This window comes from Loxodonta africana, chromosome 7 (genome assembly GCF_030014295.1).
Source record: "Loxodonta africana isolate mLoxAfr1 chromosome 7, mLoxAfr1.hap2, whole genome shotgun sequence".
Lineage (NCBI taxonomy): Eukaryota > Metazoa > Chordata > Mammalia > Proboscidea > Elephantidae > Loxodonta > Loxodonta africana.
This window is the reverse complement of record NC_087348.1, coordinates 56,280,231-56,301,527: the sequence shown is the minus strand read 5'-3', so window position 1 is coordinate 56,301,527 and position 21,297 is coordinate 56,280,231. Positions and strand designations below refer to the sequence as shown.

The window sequence follows — 21,297 nt, the reverse complement described above, 5'->3', positions numbered from 1 at the left end:
ACTCTATCCTAGTTATTAAATATTGGCCTATCTCTGGTTAAATCCTTTTATCAGAACATTTCTAGAATCAAAACAACAGCATCAAAAGGCACTGGCCCCCATTAGGGCTTCATAAAAGAGGTAACTTTCAGAAGCTATTTCCCAGTAGACAAAACCTACGTAACTGTAGTGGGAAAAACAGGTTTTCATGTAAAAAAAGGACCTGGATCAATTGGCATAACAAAATGTATTAAGAAAACGTTCTGCATCCCACTATGGTGAGTGGTGTCTGGGGTCTTAAAAACGATGGCAAGTGGCCATCTAAGATGCATCAATTGGTCTCAACCCATCTGGAGCAAAGGAGAATGAAGAACACCAAAGACAAGGTAAAGACGAGCCCAAGAGACAGAAAAGTCCACATAAACCAGAGGCTACAGCAGCCTGACACTGGAAGAACTAGATGGTGCCTGGCTACCACAACAGAGAAGACCTGACAAGCAGAACAGTGGGATGCACATCTCAAATTCTCGTAAAAAGACCAGGCTTAATGGTCTGAGACTAGAGTGACCCTGGAAGTCATGGTCTGCTGAACCTCTGTTAGCCCAAGACTGGAACCATTCCCGAAGCCAACTCTTCAGACAGGGATTGGACTGTAAGACAGAAAATGATACTGGTGAAGAGTGAGCTTCTTGGCTCAAGTAGACACATGAAACTATGTGGGCAACTCCTGTCTGGAGGTGAGATGAAAAGGCTGAGGGGACAGGAGCTGGCTGAATGGACACAGGGAATACAGGGTGAAAAGGAGGCATGTACTGTCACATTTGGGGGAAAGCAGGAGTACATAGCAAGGTGTGTATAAGTTTTTGTATGAGAGACTGACTTGATTTGTAAACTTTCACTTAAAGCACAATAAATTTTAAAGAATTTTAAAAAGGACCTGGACTTGAGTCAGTGGTTTTCCTTTTACTCACTGTGTCCTTAAAACAAGCTGTTTGACCTTTGAAATCCTATTTCACTACTTTGTTAAATAGGGAAATAACGTCACAGTCGTATCTCATTCATTACTCCTAAAAGCTCCTAGCACAGGACCTGACAGATAAATGGTAAATAACCTCACTTAAACGCCAAAATATTTCTACTTTACCATTTTGGTATGGGAATCTAAAATGTCATATACTTCTCTGCCTCCTTAAAACATTTTACTAAAAAGTATAACCTTTCATTGATGCCTCAGGGTCATCATCATGATCGATGATTGCATTCTGCTGTAGCAACACTGGAGCCCCAAAGGCTAAGAGGCAAACAGCCGAATAGTGCTGGTGCTTGAACATAATCGAGTCCTGTGGTCTCCTTTCTCACGGTGCCTTTTCATTACTGGGGCTAAGAAGCCATAATCAAGCTTAGAATTATATATAAATATATAAGTAAGCTCAAAACAGAGCCTCTCCCTTGAAGATTTAAAGCATTGACTTAGTAACATCTCTCTTTACTATTATCTTCACTTTCATGGTATATTTGAGGTAATTGGTATTTCTTGCTGGCTCTGTAACCTGTGTAAGTGAAAAGTGACTTTTGCTTAAAAATTCTTATCTGTAAACTTCTGACTTCTTTACAAAAATAATGCCATTACCAGTCAGCCCTGCAGCAATGTATTATGCAACTTAAAAAATTTATCTCTGGACATATTGAAGTATTTACAGATGAAATGATATGATGTCTTATATTTGCTTCAAAATAAGCCAGGGGGCATTGGAGGAAGTTACTGAGTAGGATAAAGATAAAACAAGGCTGACCATGTGCTATGGATAAATGTCAAAGTTGGGTGATGGGTACATGGTGTTATGGAAATTTCCAACATACACTGAAGTTAAAAAACAAATTTATGTCCACAATTAAGAGGTCTTGGGTTCTGGTTTGGGTTCTACTTTGCTATGTGACTCAAGTATTCAATTAAATTTCACTAAACCCTCCATTTCCTCATTTTTAAAATGTGGGCTTTGGGATCATGAATACTGAGGTATTGTGAGCAACAGAGTACATGTGGTATCATGCAGATTTTTTGATTATTAGCTTTTAATAAAAGAACTAATTGATGGTATTCTCTTAAATTTCACAATTTGTTTTTCACAGGAATGGTTCAGACTTAAGGTAGGACAAAACCTTGTAAATTTCAGCAAAACGTTCTTAAATATGTATAGGTTTTTAAGCATCAAAACAGTGTTTTTTAATGGTTACTTCCAATATAACTTTGAATACTTTTCACTTTGTTATGGAAACTATTAGTAATTCTACTTTAATTTTCTTACTTTAGCACTAAATAAATTCATTAATGTACCTAGTTGTAAAACTAAGGCAAAACAGATTTGCTTTCTAGAAACTTTGATAATTTCAAACACTTAGTGCAATATTACACATCATATTTATAGTTTACCAAATATTTTATATATCTGCTATTCTATTTTTTAAATGAATGAAATAACCAGCTTTTAGGAACCTGAATTTTGGAAAAAAAAAAAAAACTTTTCACTAGAGTATTTTTACCAAGTTATGATTTAATATTTATCAGATGTGTAAATATACAAACATGATAGCAGTTTTTAAAACTTGTGAATAGTTGGCCTTACAAAATTACAACAGACTGTAAATAAATCCCTCCCATATTTTGTACAAACTACATGATTTTGATATACAAAGATTCCATTTTTATTACACTGACAATGTACAACCAAGACTATTTACAAGGCAAAAAAGTATATAAACCACAATTTAACATTCTGCTACTGGCAGCCACTATAGTTTAGGAGGTAGCTTTAATTAAACGAAATGAACAGAAGCCACATTTCCCAACTTGTGTTCTAAAAATAATTTACATAAGATAAAAATTCATTATATGCACAGTATATACAGTTTAATTATTAAACTGCAATCTAGCTTAACGTTTTTTAGTATATCCAGAATAACTAACGTGGCAGTGGGTTTATTACTGATTTAGCATATTGTTCAAAAGACATATTGAACGTTTTAACTTTAAGACTCCATAGTGACATGCCAAAAGCCCATACACCAGAATCAAGTAAAATTTTATTTTTTAAAAACATAGGACTAAGCTTTATTCCTATTTTTTTTGTTTTTCTTAATGACATATTTGTCTTATCTCACCAAAGTTCAGTATCTGAGCTGTTGAACAGGCTCTTTTGTAATCACAGTAAAGGGAAAATGCATGGACGTGCCCATGTAATAGCACAGGTTCAGGAAACTCCAACTAAGAAGTAAGTGTAAATGCTTTCATAATTACTCCCAATGGTTTCCAATTAAATGTAATTATTTACTACAGTCTATTTTCTATTTAATTCAAGCTATAAATAGATATCATACCAACAAAGCTGGAAAATTCTTCCAATGATATTAGGTGATGTTTATTAATGGGAACATTACACGGAGCCATCAAATCCTTCAGATACTATGAAAAACCCCATACTAATTGGCAGTTTAGCCAAATCTACCAAACCTCCACAACAATTAGCCCTTCACTTTTTCCTAGTAGTATGATCACAAAACACTGAGGGAAAAAAGGGACTGTGATTGCACCCAAGCAATGTTTAATGACTGAAAACAAATGTTCTGGTATTTTGTTTTCAACTAACAGCTGTTAATATTGCTTTAAAAACACCTTAAGGTTTTCGATTTGTAAATCACTTAAACAAAACTTATGATTCTATCATGTCAAAGGTGGAAACAGAAAATACAATAAAGTAATGCCTATGTATACTCTCACAGTTCTACCTGGGAGATAATCCCTTTTTTGGCCCTGCAGTAAGTTGTCCTGAGATTAATATACTAAAAATTGTTAAGTAGTGATAATATACTAAAAAACGTTAAAATTAGCAAGAGTTTTTCTTCAGGTATATAAAAATCACATTTCAAAATAATTTTAAAAAAGATATTAACAGCTGTTCTTTATTTTGTGCTTAGTTCAGCAATAGGTATAAATTTGCTCCTTATGGATCAGAGAATGCTAACGTTATATTGCTACTCTACCTAAAATCCTTTTCAAGTTAAAAATTTGTTTCAAATAAACCACACATTGCTTGGATATTTTTTTTTTTTACTAGTTTATAATTTAGGCACCTGTTCTTTGAAAATGTGTCATTTGAGACATATACTACCACCATCCCCTTCTTCTAAGTGACCCCAGGTAGTGATTACAGAAGTGCTTTCCACATGAAAGATCAGAATAAGGTTCACTCTAAAAACACTGTGATTTTGGTTGGTGAGGGAAACAGCTACAGACACATTAATTCAGTCTTTAACTCTAGGTAGGTTATAAGCATAGCGCACCAAAGGGAATCCTCGACTCTGATAGAAGCAGGCTCGTCCACAGGCCTGCACCTGGTCGGAACTGTCCGAGACAAAGGAATCTTCTTCATCTGCATAATCAGAGTGGGCAGACTGCGTGCCACAGTCAGACCAATAGCCATCTGCCCTTTGACAAGAGGCCACTGCCAATGCAGGGCAGCTGTGTGATTTTATTAAGTGTTTGCATGATATTGGCTTTGTCAAAAGAAACGATTCACAGCAGTCACACACAGTCAGGTTCCCCTGCAAGTGTGAGTACATGCCACAGTCATAGTAGAAATCTTGTTCCACACAACCACCTTGGCTACTGATGGAAATGGAAACCGATCCATTTTTCTTGGTAATACGTCGCTTCAGTAACTTCCAGTCTTCTTTAAACTTTGGGTTGAAGAAAACATACAGGACTGGATTCAGGCAGGCAGGCAATGGGAAAAATATCAGAGTAACAGACTTCATTATTTCAGGGCTGATAGAGATTGCAGTGATCAATGGTGCAAATGAGAAAAATGCAACAGGGCAGAAAAAGATGCAATTGGTGAATATTAGCCAAGCAACATGCTTAATCATGCTAGACTGTGAGTTCTCTGACAGGTCCTCTTTTTCCAAGTTGCAGTAAAGTTTAGTGTAGATAATGGCCATTAATAAAAATGCTAAGGAGTTTAAAAGCACTAAGGTTACAGTAAATCCCAAGGACGGTGTTTCCCCTGTGGGAAACGGCAAACACAAGGGTGACGCGGAATATTCCCCTCTATGGAAAAGGGGGAAACAGCCTGCTACTGCAGCACCCAGGAAAGCAAAAAGGGCAGCACCCCGGAATTGTTTGGGGTGACTGCTTTTCCCATTTTTCATTACAGATAAGCTTCTTTCAATGGCTGCTAACGTTAATAAAAATATGGCACTTTCTGAGGAGAAAACTGCCAGAAACCCAGCAACTTTGCAGCCACTGCCAGTCTCCCACCAAATGCCAAAGTCAGCGAATCTGCTCCAGGACACGGCATCCAGGAAAGTCAAGATGCCGGTATAGACTCCCATGAATAAGTTAGACACGGAGATCAAGCCTATGAACAACTTGGAGGAAGGCAGCGATGTACAAGATGCAAACGTTGTTAAAATGACAAGTAGGTTGAAAAACAGTGCGACCAAGAAAATGAACCACACAGTAAGACGAATCATCCAGCTTCCAAGTAAATATTCACAGGGCTTAAAAGCACCTAAAATGAAAAAAAGACAGAGAGAAATAAAAGATAATTAGGAAAATACCGTATTTCATAATGATGTAGCCTGATGAAGAAACTGAGAGGTAAATCTAAAATAATTAAACCTTCTAGCAAATTGAAAGAGATCACTACTTCTGAGATGCTATAGTCATGGACTAGGTATTTTAAAAAATAAATGACTCTAATTTATCTTATTAAACATTCGGTAAGGCCATACAGTGATTTTTTTTTTTTTTTTTCACTTTCTCTTATACCTAATATATAATACACAGTATCTAGTACAGAGAAGGTACTTGATACACTGCAGGAATAGAGACTTTGGAATCAGAGAAACTAGGGTCGGATTTAAGATTAACAACCTGCTACTCTATCACCTGTCTGTTTGTTGTACTGTGGTGGCTTGCTGCTGCATGTTGCTATGATGCTGGAAGGTATGCTACTGATATTTCAAATACCAGCAGGGTCATCCATGGTGGATAGGTTTCAGTGGAGCTTCCAGACTAAGACAGGCTAGGAGGAAAAACTTGGAGATCTACCTCTGAAAATCAGCCAATAAAAACCCTATGGATCACAATAGAATATTTTTGGATATAGTGCTGGAAGATGAACCCCCTAGGTTGCCAGGCACTCAAAATACTCAGCGGCCACAATAGACTAGAGCATACCAACCATCATGAAGATGGTGCAGGACTGGGCAACATTTCATTTTGTTGTGCATGCCAACTCGATGGCAACTAACAACAACTTGCTACTATGACTTTGAGAAAGCAACTTAAAACACCTGCAGCATTTTCTCATTTGTGAATAATGCCTGTTTCATAGAGTGGTGAAGCTTAAGTAAAATTGTATACCTAATTACTTTTAATTACCTGCCTAGGTACCTAAGCAGGTTACTGGGCCCACAGGTGGACTTCAGTAAATATTAGTTCTCTTTTTCTTCTTCCTTCCTAATCCCAAAGTATACTTCGTAATAATTATATATGTGTATGTGTGCGTGTGTGTGTGTGTGCTTACACACAATTCTATGATTCAAAGGCAATCTGATAAGGCAGGATAAGATAAGTATAAATATCTCCATTTTCCAGCCAGAAAAGTTGAGATTTCAAAGTGTTTGATTAAACTTTAGACCAAGGATATCCAGTAAGATCATACACCTAAGAACTCACACAATAATGTTAACTACTCAAACAAAGCTATGTCCAATAAAAATCTGTATAACTTAAACTAAGATTGCAATAGCTAATTTAATAGGCCTGAATTGTGGATTCTAGTAACTGACTTTGATATATTAGTTATATCACAAATGACAAGTATTTTATTTAAAAATTACTAAAGAAAAATTTTTAAAGAAAAAATTTTGACGACAAAGCACAAGAAAACTATGTTTTACAATTGTCTAAAAGACACGTTCTGATTTATTTTTCTGAACTGTCATGGAATTTGATATACCAGACAAAGCCTTTCAGGCCTTGATATATACAGAGTCCTAAAAGGGCCAGCTCGCGCCATTTATATCTGATTTCCAGATAACACTTCACTTTTTACTTTACAGTGGTAAAATACATAAAATTTTCCATTTTAACCATTTTTAAGTGTACATTTCAGTCGAATTAATTACATTCACAATGTTGTACAACCATCATCACTTTTTCCGAAAGTTTTTCATCCCCCGCAAACATACACTGTACCCATTAAGCAATCCCCTCTTCCCCAACGGAAACAAACAAACAAACCAAACCCATTGTGGTAGAGTCAATTCCAACTCATAGCAACCCTGAAGGACAGAGTAGAACTGCCCCATAGGGTTCCCAAGGGGCGCCTGGTGGATTTGAACTGCTGACCTTTTGGTTAGCAGCTGCTAGCACTTAACCATTAAGCCACCAGTGTTTTCCCTGTTAATCTCTAGTCTACTTTCTGCCTCTATGAATCTGCCTACTATAGACATTTCATACATGTTTGTCCTTTTTGTCTTCAAGAGACTTTGTCTTTTTTTTTTTTTTTTTTTTTAATCCCTCCCTCAGGGAAGCAGTAAGAGAGAAAGTTTTATTTCTGCATCTTAACTCATCCTTCAAGGAAGTATTCCTTCATCTAACCTAGAACAAGGCACCCTTTGGGGAGTGTTTCATTAGTAGGTGGAGTTACTTTGCCTTAAAAGCCTAGAGAGCCAGCTCCACCCAATCTCTGTCTTTGGAAGCCTGCCCCCTCCTCCCAGTCCTAAGAGAAAGTCTAGGGCTGTCCTATACTTCCTGCTTCAGCATTAAGCATGGTGTCTCTGGGTGGATTCAGGCCAGTATACTGACCTGAGTCTGAGCGGCGGGACTGTAGCTCATCCCTGCTACAGCCTTGGGAAAGAGATGAACTCAGACCAATTTTTGCCCTGGTTGACCCAAGGCTTAGTTAGGTTCAGCATGGAAGAAACAGAATCACTGTGTGTTCAGGTCTAGCCTCACCTTTAATAAAACTGTTCCTTTCTCATTTGGTTGTCAATTCTTTATGCACATTATTCAACACATGAATCCCAGAGGGGGAAGTGAGTCCTTGGCACCCCTTAACCTCTAACAATTGATATAGAGACTAACACACAATAAAATAAATGACATAAATGATGCTTGGCAATTCACTTCAGCCATGTGGTAGCCTTAGGCTTATACTCTACAAGGTACTGTGCGAAGTATTAATTACAAAAATATATATATATATATATAGGTTCCATTAAGCCAAAACCAAACCCAGTGCTGTCGAGTCGATTCTGACTCATAGCGACCCTATAGGGCAGAGTAGAGCTGCCCCATAGGGTTTTCAAGGAGCACCTGGCAGATTTGAACTGCTGGCCCTTTGGTTAGCAGCCCGAGCACTTAATCACTGAGCCACCAGGGTTTCCTATAGGTTCCATTAAAAAAAAAAAAATTTTAGGAGCTCACAATTCAGCAGTAATCATTAATGAACCCATAATAATTATAATACTGTGCATGAAATTAATGTCCAGATCATCCTGTGACATTATACTAACAAAGGAATCTAACTTTACAGCACACAGTTTGCCAAAATATTTCATATTTTCTTCTACAGTAAAATTCTAAATCTATTTTATCTGGTACATTAGAAAGAATATGTCATTACAACACGACCAAATATGTGGCTTCAGCTCAGTAACTTTCCCAAGTCTACTAGTCATCAATGAAGTAAATTAGAGAGAAAAGGAAAGGCGAACTTGCATTTAAAAAAAGGGGTTGTGGAGGGGGGAAGAGTGGATAAAACTAAAAATTTTATAGACCTGTAACTTATAGAATAGTCCTAAAGTTAAAGGAGTATAAGACAGTGCTTCCCAAATTTTAATGCACTGGAACCCTCACCTGGGTAGCTTGTTAACACTCAGATTCTTATTTGGTGGCCTGAGAGTCTACAAAGGGATGCCTAAGCTGCTGGCCCACAGACCACATTTTGAGTCAAAAGGTTTTAAGAGATCATTTAATCATCCGAAACCTATCATAGAAATCACATCTAATCCCCAAATGTCTTAGATGCCTTTTTGCCTAATGTTGGTTTAAAGTGCAGCAAAACGGGTTGGGCGTACCTGTTGAGGGTGTACAGTGGATAATTATTTGACTATGTTCTTCATTTTCAGCACTGCTTGTGACGCCTGCTGCATCAGCAGTACCTGATAGATAACATAAAGGATGTTTAATGAAAATACTATGCAATTCAAAATAACCATATTTTTCTGTAATTTTCTCTCATGTATATGAAGTAAATTTAGCTTGACGAGGCTTGATAACACAGTAGATACCAGTAACACAGAATATTCCATCTTCTTCACAGATTTCATACTGATCCTTCGCAAAAGGATTACAATAGTAGAAACTGATGGGTGCCTTAAAGAGTGCTCTGTTTTAAAAAAAGTCCACACACTTGCCTTTATCCTTGGCCACACTGTGGTCTTGGAGGCTGCTATCTTCTGTGTTTGAATTTGCATAAGAGTCACAACCCCAAAATGCACAACACTGATAAGCATATGGTACAGATAAAGACCTGGGAAAAAAATGTAAAATCTACATTCAACAGTAACTTCAAAGGCATGCTTTTGTTTTTAAAAAGCATTTTAATCTTTGAAACCTCCAGCCTAGGAGCCAGAAAGACCTGACTCTCACATGCTTTTGGCTGGTCACTCATTCTCTCTGGGCCTCGCTTTCCTCATCTGTAAAAAGAGCTCCGGTGTCATAGGATACCACAGTTTCTCCCTTTATATAAAAGATGCTCAAGAGTGACTGTAAATCAAACTGCATTAAAATTCTAATAGCAATATTGCAATTTACATTAAGATTTTATCAGGCTCCTTTTACAAATGAATGACCCCCAATTTATTATTTGAAACTGGTAGCTTCATTTAAAATTAATACCCCCAGGTCCTATGACTTTTTAACCATTAAATGAATTTACCTTGCTCACATAAATGTAGTGAAAATATTTACTCTTTTCTTCCACAATAATACTTTCAAGCCCTTTCTCTACTATATTAATAAGGTTTCCCCTATAACTCTAGTTTCTTTTTTAAGTATTATAGCAACTATCAATTTTTTGTAGGTTCCCACTTACATGGTTTCTGCCTTCTTGTTGCTAATGGAAGTCCAGTGCATAGAAAACTTTCTGCTGTATCATCTTTTTGATAGCATCAATGGCTCCAGTTCATATTCTCAAAGCTATGGCACAATGGTCAAATTCTATTTTTGACCGAATTCGTAAGAACTGATGTGGAAAATAAATTATAGACTCCCAGAACAGATAGAAACCACATCAAAAACCTGGACACCCTATAATTTAGAAGCTTACGACATATTCAACAAAAGAGAAAAATTAAACAAAAACACACCTGAGATTCACAAAATCTTTTGCTGCTAAAGCTTCTTTCAGCTTAAAGTTGCCTGCAAGCTTCAGTTGATTTAGCCCGTTCAGGCCTTCCGTAGGAAATGAAGTTAATTCATTGAAACTTAAGTCTCTAAAATGTATATGAAACTTTGTTAACTCTTAAGATACAAACCACATAAAAGCATCTGTAGATTTATCAATGTCAGAAATAAAAGTGCGCTAAGATGAGGTTTAGTTGTGCTGAGATGACAGATCTCGCATTCATTTTGCCATCATAGAAGCTGTTAACACATCAATGCAGCTTAGCATGTATACAAAGGAACAACTATACAGAAAAATATTTTCATAAGACAGCGTTAAATCACAAGTTTCTGTAGCGCTATTCACTGCGTTCATGTTATTACTGCATAAAATCATCTACTTACAGGTTAGTTATTGACCCAAGTTTGGCAAAAGCTCCGCTGTGAATTTCGTGGATCCGGTTTCTACTCAGATCTCTGCAATTTTTAGAGTAACAGGTTAATCTTTTCAAATAAACACTCACAAGTCAGTTACTTCAACTACACTTTAGAATCTGAGGTAGTCATACAATACCCCTGATAAGATAACAAAGATTTTCAGTCTTGTCCAACAACATTTTTTTCGGATTATTTTGAATGCCTCCTTCACAACAATCTAGTTCTTAGAACGTGTTCCATGTAGTAGTAATTCTAACCAGCATCTGTTTAAAAATAGTTGTCAATTTTCTCTATTTTATCATTCTGGTAACAGTTCAAAAAAATATAAAAGATACGACATAACCCTTGATATTGTATTATTAAGTAGGTGAGGAAAAGCCCAGCTCATGACAAAGCTGAAAATAAAAACAGGCTTCATATTATTTGCCTTCTCAAAGGTTAGTGATAAGGCCCTGAGGGAAGACAAACAATCAATATGCAAACAAGAGCATTCCAGAAGGGCTTCAGATATCATTCTTTCCCAAGCAGGAAATAAAAATCATATCAGTAGGAGAGGCACACTCTATATTGAGAAACACCACTGAGTAATTCTGATATTACAGGATTGATAAAACAGAGAAATAATCTCCAACCACACTTAAATTGGGCCTTAGTAGAAATTTAAAGATTAGATAAATTCATTTCATGACACATCTACCGGATAACAGGAAAACTCAAAAATTTGGTTACGAATTATAAAAAGGCCAGCTTTTCATTGTTGTCACTTATCAGTGCTCTAGAAGTGATGGCAGCTAGGAGCCAGTCCCCTTCCCACATGACCTCCGAGGCCCACAGCAAGCCTGTCAGCAGCAAGGAAAAATCTAGCAAGCCAAACTACCAATACAAGATTTCCTAGTAGAATGCATGCTTTATTTCTTAACTAGGATCTACTAGAAATCAGGATTCGATATATGTAACTTTATTTTACTTCCATTTTTCAAATTTTTTCGTATTTAAAAAAAAGTTCACTTATTTAGTTTATCTGTGTTTTCCACACTAAAGTTCTATAAACGCAGTGACATGGTCGGTCTTCCATCCATCCTGTTGCCGTTAAGTCAATTCTGACTCACGGTGACACTATGGGACAAAGTAGAACTGCCCCATAGGGCTTCCAAGGCTGTAATCTTTACTGAAGCAGACTGCCACATCTCATTCCTGTGGAGCAGCTGGTGGGTTCCAAGTGCTGATCTTTCAGTTAGCAGCGGACCACTTAACCAATCTACCACTAGGGCACCTTTAGGCCTGTCTTAGTCATCCCTACATTCCCAAGAGCTTAACAGAGTGCATGGTACAAATGCGTACTCAAATAGAAATAAATTTTTAAATGAGTGCGTCTACTACATATTGGTTATATTTGTAATGACAGATATCCTGGTGCAGGGGTCAGCACACTTTTCCTGTAGAGGACAAGATAGTAAATACTTTGGGCTTTGTTGGTCATATGGGTTCTACTGAAACTACTCAACTATACCACTGTATAGCGAAAGCAGCTTTAAAAAAAAATAAGCAGCTTTAGACAGTACTTAAAACGGCATGGCCGCATTCCAATAAAACTTAAGTTACAGAAACAGGTCGGAGGCTAGTTTTAGCCCCCTAGCTATAGTTTCAACTCCTAATGGATGGTAAACCACACTATTACAACTTGAAAACAAACAAGCTATCTCTCTTACACGTTTTACTCGCCAAAGCACAACACCATCAATTAGCTAAGGTAAAAATTCCAAAAGTAGATTACTCATAAAGTACCATGTGATAAAGTTTAAACGATATTTATATAAAATAAATCATATCTTTAAGTCTATGTGTTAACATGGGAACTGTAATAGTATATTATTTATAGCTTGACAACAATTTTATGTCTTTGATAATCATAGACAAACTTACAGAATCCTTAGGAAAATCAGGTCTTGAAAAGTACCTTCCTTTATTTGATGGATCTGATTACGTTGCAAAGAACTAAAAAAAGGAAAGGAAAAGAGGCGAGAAAAAAGTATTTTCTATTTAAAAAATAAAATTTCTTAAACATTTTCTAACTTTAAATACCCATTCATATGTAACATTAATTGATCTGGTTAAAAGTAAAGAGAACTGGCAGGAGGGAAGGGAAAAAGGAGGGTTAATAATGATGGATAAATCACACTGATTAAGGGTAGGGTTGCACAGCTGATTATTACAATTGCTGTCACTAAGCTGTACACAGATATTCAAAAAATGACAAAAAAAAAAAAAAAAGAGTGGCTGCTGAAGCTGCTTATGTACAGCCAAACACCTCCTGGGATTTGGTTCCTTGGTTTGGAGGTTCAGAGTCATGGTTTCATGGGACATCCCAGTTAACTGGCCAAATAATATTTTTAGTGCTTCTGTTATATCTCCTAGTTTGTTGCATAGTTCCTGAGGTCTTAAAAGTTTGCAAGTGGCCATCCAAGGCACAACAATTGGTCTGTATTCACCTAGACTGACAGAGGAGGAAAGAATGTCAGGAATAGGAGGAGGAGGTAGAATGTGTGGCTAATTTCCTCCATGAACAACTGCTTCCTTTGCCATGAGACCAGAAGAACTGGATGGTGCCTGGCTACCATTACTTAACATTTTGATCAAAGATTTCATGGAAGAATCCTGACCGAAAGAGAGAAAAAGCAGAACAGAATTCAATTTCTCATGGACTCCAGGCTTTCTGGAGCCATGGAGGGTAGAGGTACCCCTGAAACTATTGCCCTGAGATAATCTTTAAACATTAAACCAAAAATATCCCCCAAAGTATTCTTAAAACCAAACAACAATTTAGCTTAACTTGTAAAAAAGGTCTGCCTTGAGCATTATGCTCTTTTAAGAGCTACCTATATGGGATCAAAGTGACAACAGCAACTCTAAAAATTAGACAAAAACCTTAGGGGGCAGTGAGTTTACGTTAATGAGAGAGGAACAACTCAGAAAAGGAGAGTAAGAATGGCTGCACAACTGGAAGAATGTAATCGATGTCACTAAATCGTACATGTAGAAATTGTTGATTTATGTTTTGTTGTGTATATTCTCACAACAACAAAATAAGTAAAATTTAGAGGAAAAAAAAATAAAACCATGGTTTACCCATCTATAAAATGAGACACTAAATGGTATTTCATCACAAGTTATAGTAAGAGTTAACTGGTACACCATCTAAATTCCTTATCCACCAACCTCAGAAGTGAGAGAGATAATAGATTGAGTAAAAATCCAAGAAGCACAATCATGGCAACTATAGAAAGAATGGGATCAAACCTGGGAGAATTAAATGCTTCCCTCCCTCCCACATCCCCACCAACTTCCATCAGAGCAGAATGACATAGGTATACATGTGGCTACTGGTATCCATGTCTGGTTTCCCTCAACAGTTAGGACAAGTTTTTGTTGTACACACCAACCTCCACAACCCCCCCACCCCCACCTCCATTGCATCTCATAGAATGCCTAATACATAGGTGTCTAATAAACCCTGTTTGCACGAACATATCCAGTACAATTTGACATTTTATTCATAGAAACATCTGATTACATGAACTTCTAATTTCTTAATAATAAAGCTATTTATTTTAAAAAAGAAATGCTCAACAAACTAATAATACACCACACCTAAAAAAGTAAATCAAAGACCAACCTACATTTCTTCCAGAGCGTGGCATCCATTAAAACTTGGAAGGTCTTTTATATTGTTGTAAGACAAGTCCCTTAAAATGATGGGAAATTGGCAAATTAATTTTATGTTATGAGAACACTATATTAAAAGAGCTATACTTAGCAGCAATGAAAGAAGAATGATAAAGAGATATAACTGAACATGAAAACTAACTACTTTTTTTCTAAGACTTAGCTTCTGGAACTCCTCAGTGATACAATAGGCTTATTGTTGTTAGGTGCTGTCGAGTCGGTTCCAACTCACAATTACCCTACGTACAACAGAACAAAACACAGCCCAGTTCTGTGCCATCCTCACAATCATTGCTAAGTTTGAGCCCACTGCTGCAGCTACTGTGTCAATCCACCTTGTTATGGGTCTTCCTCTTTCCCAGACCCTCGACTTTACCAAGCATTATATCCTTATTATTTGTAGGCTTAGTATAAGTATTTGTAAACTTCCAGTACATAACATTGAGTATAGACAACATAAAGATAAAATACATAACCTAAATATATAAAAATAAATTATGAAAATCATGTTTAAGTGTAAAGTTATGGATATTTTTAAAAATGTATACTTTCATGATATTGTTTGTGCCATAAGTAATTTCTGTGATGTTCTTTAATTAAAAAGCTATAAGAGGCAGGGTATGCACATTCACATTCTTTTTAATTATTTCTATGAAATCAAATATTAAAACTAATTAACTCTCAGCCAACCCCACTGCAATTTTTCTCAAGGGTAATCATCATGTTGAAGTTTGATATCCTATTACACCATTTAACTACTTGCTTAATCAATCAGTCACTTATTTCGTTAACATCTCCCTCTGCTGAAAACTTAACAACTTTAGTAACTTGTTTATTCTTGTGACATTTTTACCTCGTCTATTTATTTATTTAGCCCTGGGGGCACAGCAGTTAAGAGCTCAGTTTGACTCCTAACCAAAGGTAGACAGTTCAAATCTACTAGCTGCTCCTCGGAAACCCTATGGGCCAGTTCTACTCTGTCCTATAGGTCGCTATGAGTTGGAATCGACTCCATGGCAATAACTTATTTATTTATTTATAATTTCTGGGTCATCTTAAAGTTTGTGGAAAACAGCATGATCAGTTGGTTCCTGATTCAAGAAAGATTTGGGCTCTGCTTAGGTTATAGATGAGAGAGCAGAATCTGGTTAGCTAAGGCCCCTGGAAGAACTAGAACAGAGACAAGGAATTAGGCTAAGGAAAAAAAATCAATGAAGAGCCAGCTTGGTTTTACTTTGTTCAAAGTAATGTCACCAGATGTGTGATATATACATAACCCTAAAATCAAATTCAAATGCACATTACATACCCTGTCAACTACTAAAACTGCTACTCATTTCCATGAAGGGAACAAATAATAAGTTAAAATCACCCTATGAAATTAGTTAATTAAAAATAAAACTCAACATGTATGAAATATATAAAAGAAAAATATGAGGAGAAGAGAAGAAGAATCCAACTTACAAAGTCCTAAGCATCTTTTGTTCTTGGCACAAATTATTGGGTATGCTGCTTATCTTAGTACCGGTCAGGGTCCTGTGGAAAACATTGTTCATGTGAGAAATGACTCAAGTCAAGATGGTTAAACAAAATGTTATTCTGATGTTGAAAAATAAATGTGATATATTTTCACATGGACTAGAGTTTATGCACCCAATTGCTTCATTACTCCCTAAAGTTAGGCATGTCGGAAGATGATCTAACCCTCCGTACAGATACCATCTTCACAGTAATGTAGAAAAACGTGTGAAACAGGATATCATTATTGTCCAAACAATGGGCTGGATTTCCCACACGGACCAACAGAAAAACACCAATTCACAGTCATCGCCTGCACACAATCATCTGCAAGTTCTGTCACCTCCTCACACTTAAAACGTTTGAAACTAGAGTAGCACTCTGCCCCCGAACTCTATTTTTACCTTTTTAAAAATTTATTTCTATTTTTTTCAGTTAACCTATTAAAATTTTCTCTTATTTTCCTCCTTTCTATGCTCTCATCTGTGGTCAGTCCCCAATTCCTGTTCTTTCTTCCTCTAATATCTAATATATCTGACCCATTCTGTCCATTTTTACTGCTACTATGCAGATGAGTGGTGAAAGGATGCAGAGAGGCATGGAGGAATCCCAGACGGAACATGCAACTCCAGTGACGGATTGAAGGCATGGAAGGCTCACGGTTACATGTGTTCATTTGGCCAAGTGGACTATTCCCATGGCCTGCTCACCATTTGACCCATTTCTAGTCTCTCTTTTCCTTTCCTTCCTCATATTGCCTATTCAAACATTCTCAACACTTCCAAACTGCCTTAAAAGTCAAGGTAAAACTCCTTAGCTCAGTGCTATCAATTTTTCTGTTTTCTTACAACTTGGCGCACGTGGCAATTATAATACTTATATAGCGTACTGTGGCTGGGGACCCGAGCCACCTTAGGTACCACCTAGCTATTTGGAGAGTTGAGGTAATCAAAATCTTGGATACACCGGTAATTGATTCACAGGCAACCCGGTGGGAAACTTTGCCATAACCAGATATTCAGGTTTGCCATTTTAAAATCTAATCCCAATTTTTCAAATTTCTACATACCATGTACTATATCAGTATAAACATGCAATTCTAGCTGGATTTGATCATCTGTATGCCATCCCTGAGTATACTTTTGGTATTCCCATTTTTATAAAATCTTGCCTTTCTAAATAAAATACGCAGCTCTGGGAAACCTGATAGCATTCAATTTTGAAACATTCTACCTCCTCCATGAAACCTTCTCTAATAGCCTATAGCAATCACTCCCATTTCTGAATTCCTAAAGCACTGCCTTTCATTTGGCACTCAGTCACTGCCTTATATTTTCAGTGACCTTTTCAGATGTCACCTCTACAAACTAGGCTGTGTTCTACCTGAGGGGACTAACCGCAAGCTCTATATCTCCATCTCTGTGCGTGACATTCATGACGATGATCACGTAGGGGAGATTGGAAGAAAAAGCATAAAGCCATGTCACCACAGAAAAGCACTGTCACACTGTGGGCTAGCAGTGTCATGTTACACAGCCCCTCTTCAAAGGGTCACACTTACAGGCTCTCCAAATGAACAGTTCCAGTCAGATTGGGGAACCACTGTACCATGCTTGCACCCCGAATGACTCTGAAAGAAATTGGGAGAGAGAAAATTAATGTAAAACAGAGTTTTCATAGAGGATAACATTTTCATTTATCTCATATATAGTCTAAAATTGGAAACCCTGGTGGTGTAGTGGTTAAGTGCTATGGCTGCTAACCAAAGGGTCGGCAGTTCGAATCCACCAGGTGCTCCTTGGAAACTCTATGGGGAAGTTCTACTCTGTCCTATGGGGTCACTATGAGTCGCAATCGACTCAACGGCACTGGGTTTGGTTTTTTTGGTTTATAATTTAAAATTAGAGCATTATAGTAACTCAAAATAAAATTAATTTTTTCTCTTGAATAAGCACAAAAGTTTGATAATTTGGCCAAGTGTTCACATAAACCTATATCATTACAAATTTCAGAGGCATCCTTTGGATTTACCCCAAAGAAAAAAGATTTTATTTTCTGAAGCTACCATAATAAATCCTTGTTTTTCCATTAAAATGATCATTTAAATATTCAAGTTTGCTTTTTAATTTTCATAATACTTACATGGAATGCAGATCAGATAAATTGTAAAATGCTGAGTTCCCCACAAAAGACAGAGGATTATCATACAAATGTCTGTAAAAATAATAAAAAACATAAATTTTTTTTATGCTCACAAGAAATCCAATATTAAATCTATGTACACAAAGGCCATATATCTAAAAGCCTGAATTTTTGTTTTCCATCCAGATGTTTGGCATTGTACAGACATAGCTTTAGATGATAACACAGTAAAAGAAACTTTCAAAAATACTTACATAGTTCTTAAGAGTGGATTCCCACTAAATGCTCCATCAGGGATAACAGAAATAGAATTACTATGAAATCCCCTAAGAAGATAGGAAAAAAATACTTTGAAATGCATACCTCCTTGTGAAATTAGTTAAAACCCATGTATCTACTGCTGTTAAGTATTATATAAAACACAACTGATAGTGACTACAGGGAAATTTTTTAAAGTGCGCGGAACATGAGCTTTTAATTCCAACTCATATTTTTCAGGACCACATCTAATTTCTTTTCAAACCTGCTACTTATCCTAGTTATCTATCAGAGCCTTCATAAACATTTCTGTGTTGTTTTATCATCAAAGAACTTTAAACTGCAGGGAACGAGGTGTTCACCCCCAAATCTCTCACTGTTGCCTGCATTTAGTCTTTAAGCAATGTGTCTTAGAATATCAGCTGACAACTCACCATACGTGATCCCCGTTTTGCCATATACGTTATTCTTACCTCTGCTTGTGACGAATCTTAACATCCAAAACTCTCCCTCATTCCTTTCATTTATTTGAATTTTTCTGTTCTTTCAAGCCCAAATTCCTTCTCTTTATGGATACCTTTTCCAATGACCCCAAGCCTTAACGAGCCCATTTTCTGGAATGATTTCCTAATCCTACTCACTCTGCACTTTTTTCTACCTCCAAACTATCTGTCTCATGTGATCAGCCTCCTCAGTAGGACTAAGACTACAAGCTCCTTAAAGACAGACACCATACATTATACCTTTTTCTGATACTAATATCTAGCCCTATACAATGCTCTATGCTCAAAAAATTGTCCACGCCAGCTAACACAATCCAATTTGTATGATTACGTGTATGTTTATGTGTGTGTGTTATGGATCTACATAATAGAATAAAGATGTTCTAGAATATCATGGTAGACACACTGAATGGTAAGCTATATGGGTATTAAGGCATAAAGAGAACAAAGCAATACTCACAGCTCTTTTAGGCTAGGAAGGGCTTTAATAGCCTGAGGAAATTCCCCCAAATTATTATAATTCAAGTCCCTAGGAAAAAAAGAAGTGAAAATATCCAAGAATACTGAATTGACCACAACTTGTAAGGCATTTTGGTACAGATGTATTTTTAAAAATCCACATTCTCCAGTTGGTTACCTTTCTTTACCAACTATATTACCATAAAAACCCTGTGGAATTTTATCGAATTACACTTTTCCCCAGAATACTGAATAATAAAAAAAGATACTTCAATGTTTTTAGACCAGCAATTTACAAGTTCAAAGAACTCTCAGAATCATATATTATTGATGCATTAGATAAACAAATCATCTGAATGGCATTTCTCAGGAAATTCACAGAATATAATTTATTGAATATCCATTTATAAATGAAGATACCATGAAACTGAGGTTTCCACTTGGTGTTTAGAGTGGCTTCCTGACAGAGGCAGCCAACCCAAGCCCTACCATCAGTATGATGACCTGACATGAGGATCAACAAGGAGAAGGACTATGGTGAACCGGAACAACTACTGGCCTTGTGCTGGTAACAAATTGCTGAAAGTGTTCTAATTATTAGGAAGAGATAAGTCATACAGAACTGAATTCATGAGTCTTAATTCTGAGTGTTTAAATTTTAATTTCTCTTAACCTAAAGAGCATGTTGGCATATGGCTGACTTCAAAATGAATGAAACTTAAAAGCCCACCTCCTTAGAGACCTATTTTGTTTTCCTTTCTACATAAAAGGAAAATGTAGTAATTGAAAAGTTTAACTGGGAACAAGAGATTTAATTTTCATATAACTGGAATGGTATACATGGCCTAGGATTAGGAGGCCCATTCAGTCTTCTGTCTGTTACACTAGTATTTACACACTTGGGAAAGTTGAATTAAGTATGGAACTCTTAAGAGCTTCAACTTTCAAATATCCATTGATGTTCACTGTCCTTTAATTGCTCAAGACAGGAAAACGGCTTAATAGACTCCTAAAGAGTTTATGTCTTCTCATTCACTGACCGTTAACCAGAAAATTCAGTTAAACAAAATACTACAAACACTAAGCATTCAAATCAGGTTTTAATCACCTATCTGACTAAACTGAGACATTTTATGGATCATTTACTACAACGCAATAACAAATATTGTAGATGTTCAAATAAAGGCAACTAATGTAAACTAAAACAACAAAAATAAAGATCCTACTCTCGATTACACGCAGCTGCACTGTCTGTTATTCATAATGTGGCGCAATGTATAACTAAAACAGCCAGAAACCCCTAACACTTTAGTCAGTGGAAGCAACAACAAAAGCATCATAAACAATAATGGAAAACCTTCATTTGTTGCATTTAAACATAGGAAAGCAGATATAGTATTCAATTAGCAAGACAATCAAGGTCATGGGGAAAATAACAAAACAAAATTAAAAAGAACAAAAAACAACACTATTTTTCTTCTAAGAGAGATGAGTGTGGAATTTTATCCAGAATTCAATTTATAAGCTTCAAAGTTCCAAAACTATGATACATTAAATCTTCACATACTGAGCTGCTTTTAACATGCATTTTTTTAAAGAAACATAAAATTCACACTTGCACACCATTTTTTACCATCAACTTAGATTACTGTTTCTGAGTTATGTGATGGCAAGAATTTAGTCATGTATTAAAGCAAATTAATAATGAGCTGAATTCAAGACATATATATATATATATACACACACACTTTTTTTTTTTTTTTTCAGCAATGAAAAACAGAATTCACTGTCAACATCACAATCTGACTACCCAAAACATGA

General features: G+C 36.4%; 1 protein-coding gene across 1 annotated transcript in view; it reads right to left on the bottom strand.

The window, feature by feature from the left end:
- Nucleotides 1-1,497: 1,497 nt before the first annotated feature.
- The window catches only part of LGR4 (leucine rich repeat containing G protein-coupled receptor 4), a 124,028-nt gene continuing 104,228 nt past the window's right edge, over nucleotides 1,498-21,297 (bottom strand). The window contains exons 7-18 of the mRNA XM_064288342.1: nucleotides 19,478-19,546; nucleotides 18,511-18,582; nucleotides 18,257-18,328; nucleotides 17,676-17,744; nucleotides 16,061-16,132; nucleotides 14,551-14,616; nucleotides 12,797-12,868; nucleotides 10,841-10,912; nucleotides 10,420-10,545; nucleotides 9,466-9,581; nucleotides 9,127-9,210; nucleotides 1,498-5,546 (exon numbers count right to left, since the gene is read on the bottom strand). Of these exons, the coding sequence (XP_064144412.1) occupies nucleotides 4,279-5,546; nucleotides 9,127-9,210; nucleotides 9,466-9,581; nucleotides 10,420-10,545; nucleotides 10,841-10,912; nucleotides 12,797-12,868; nucleotides 14,551-14,616; nucleotides 16,061-16,132; nucleotides 17,676-17,744; nucleotides 18,257-18,328; nucleotides 18,511-18,582; nucleotides 19,478-19,546 (2,158 nt within the window). The 3' untranslated portion in view covers nucleotides 1,498-4,278. The remainder of the gene's footprint in view (nucleotides 5,547-9,126; nucleotides 9,211-9,465; nucleotides 9,582-10,419; nucleotides 10,546-10,840; nucleotides 10,913-12,796; nucleotides 12,869-14,550; nucleotides 14,617-16,060; nucleotides 16,133-17,675; nucleotides 17,745-18,256; nucleotides 18,329-18,510; nucleotides 18,583-19,477; nucleotides 19,547-21,297) is intronic.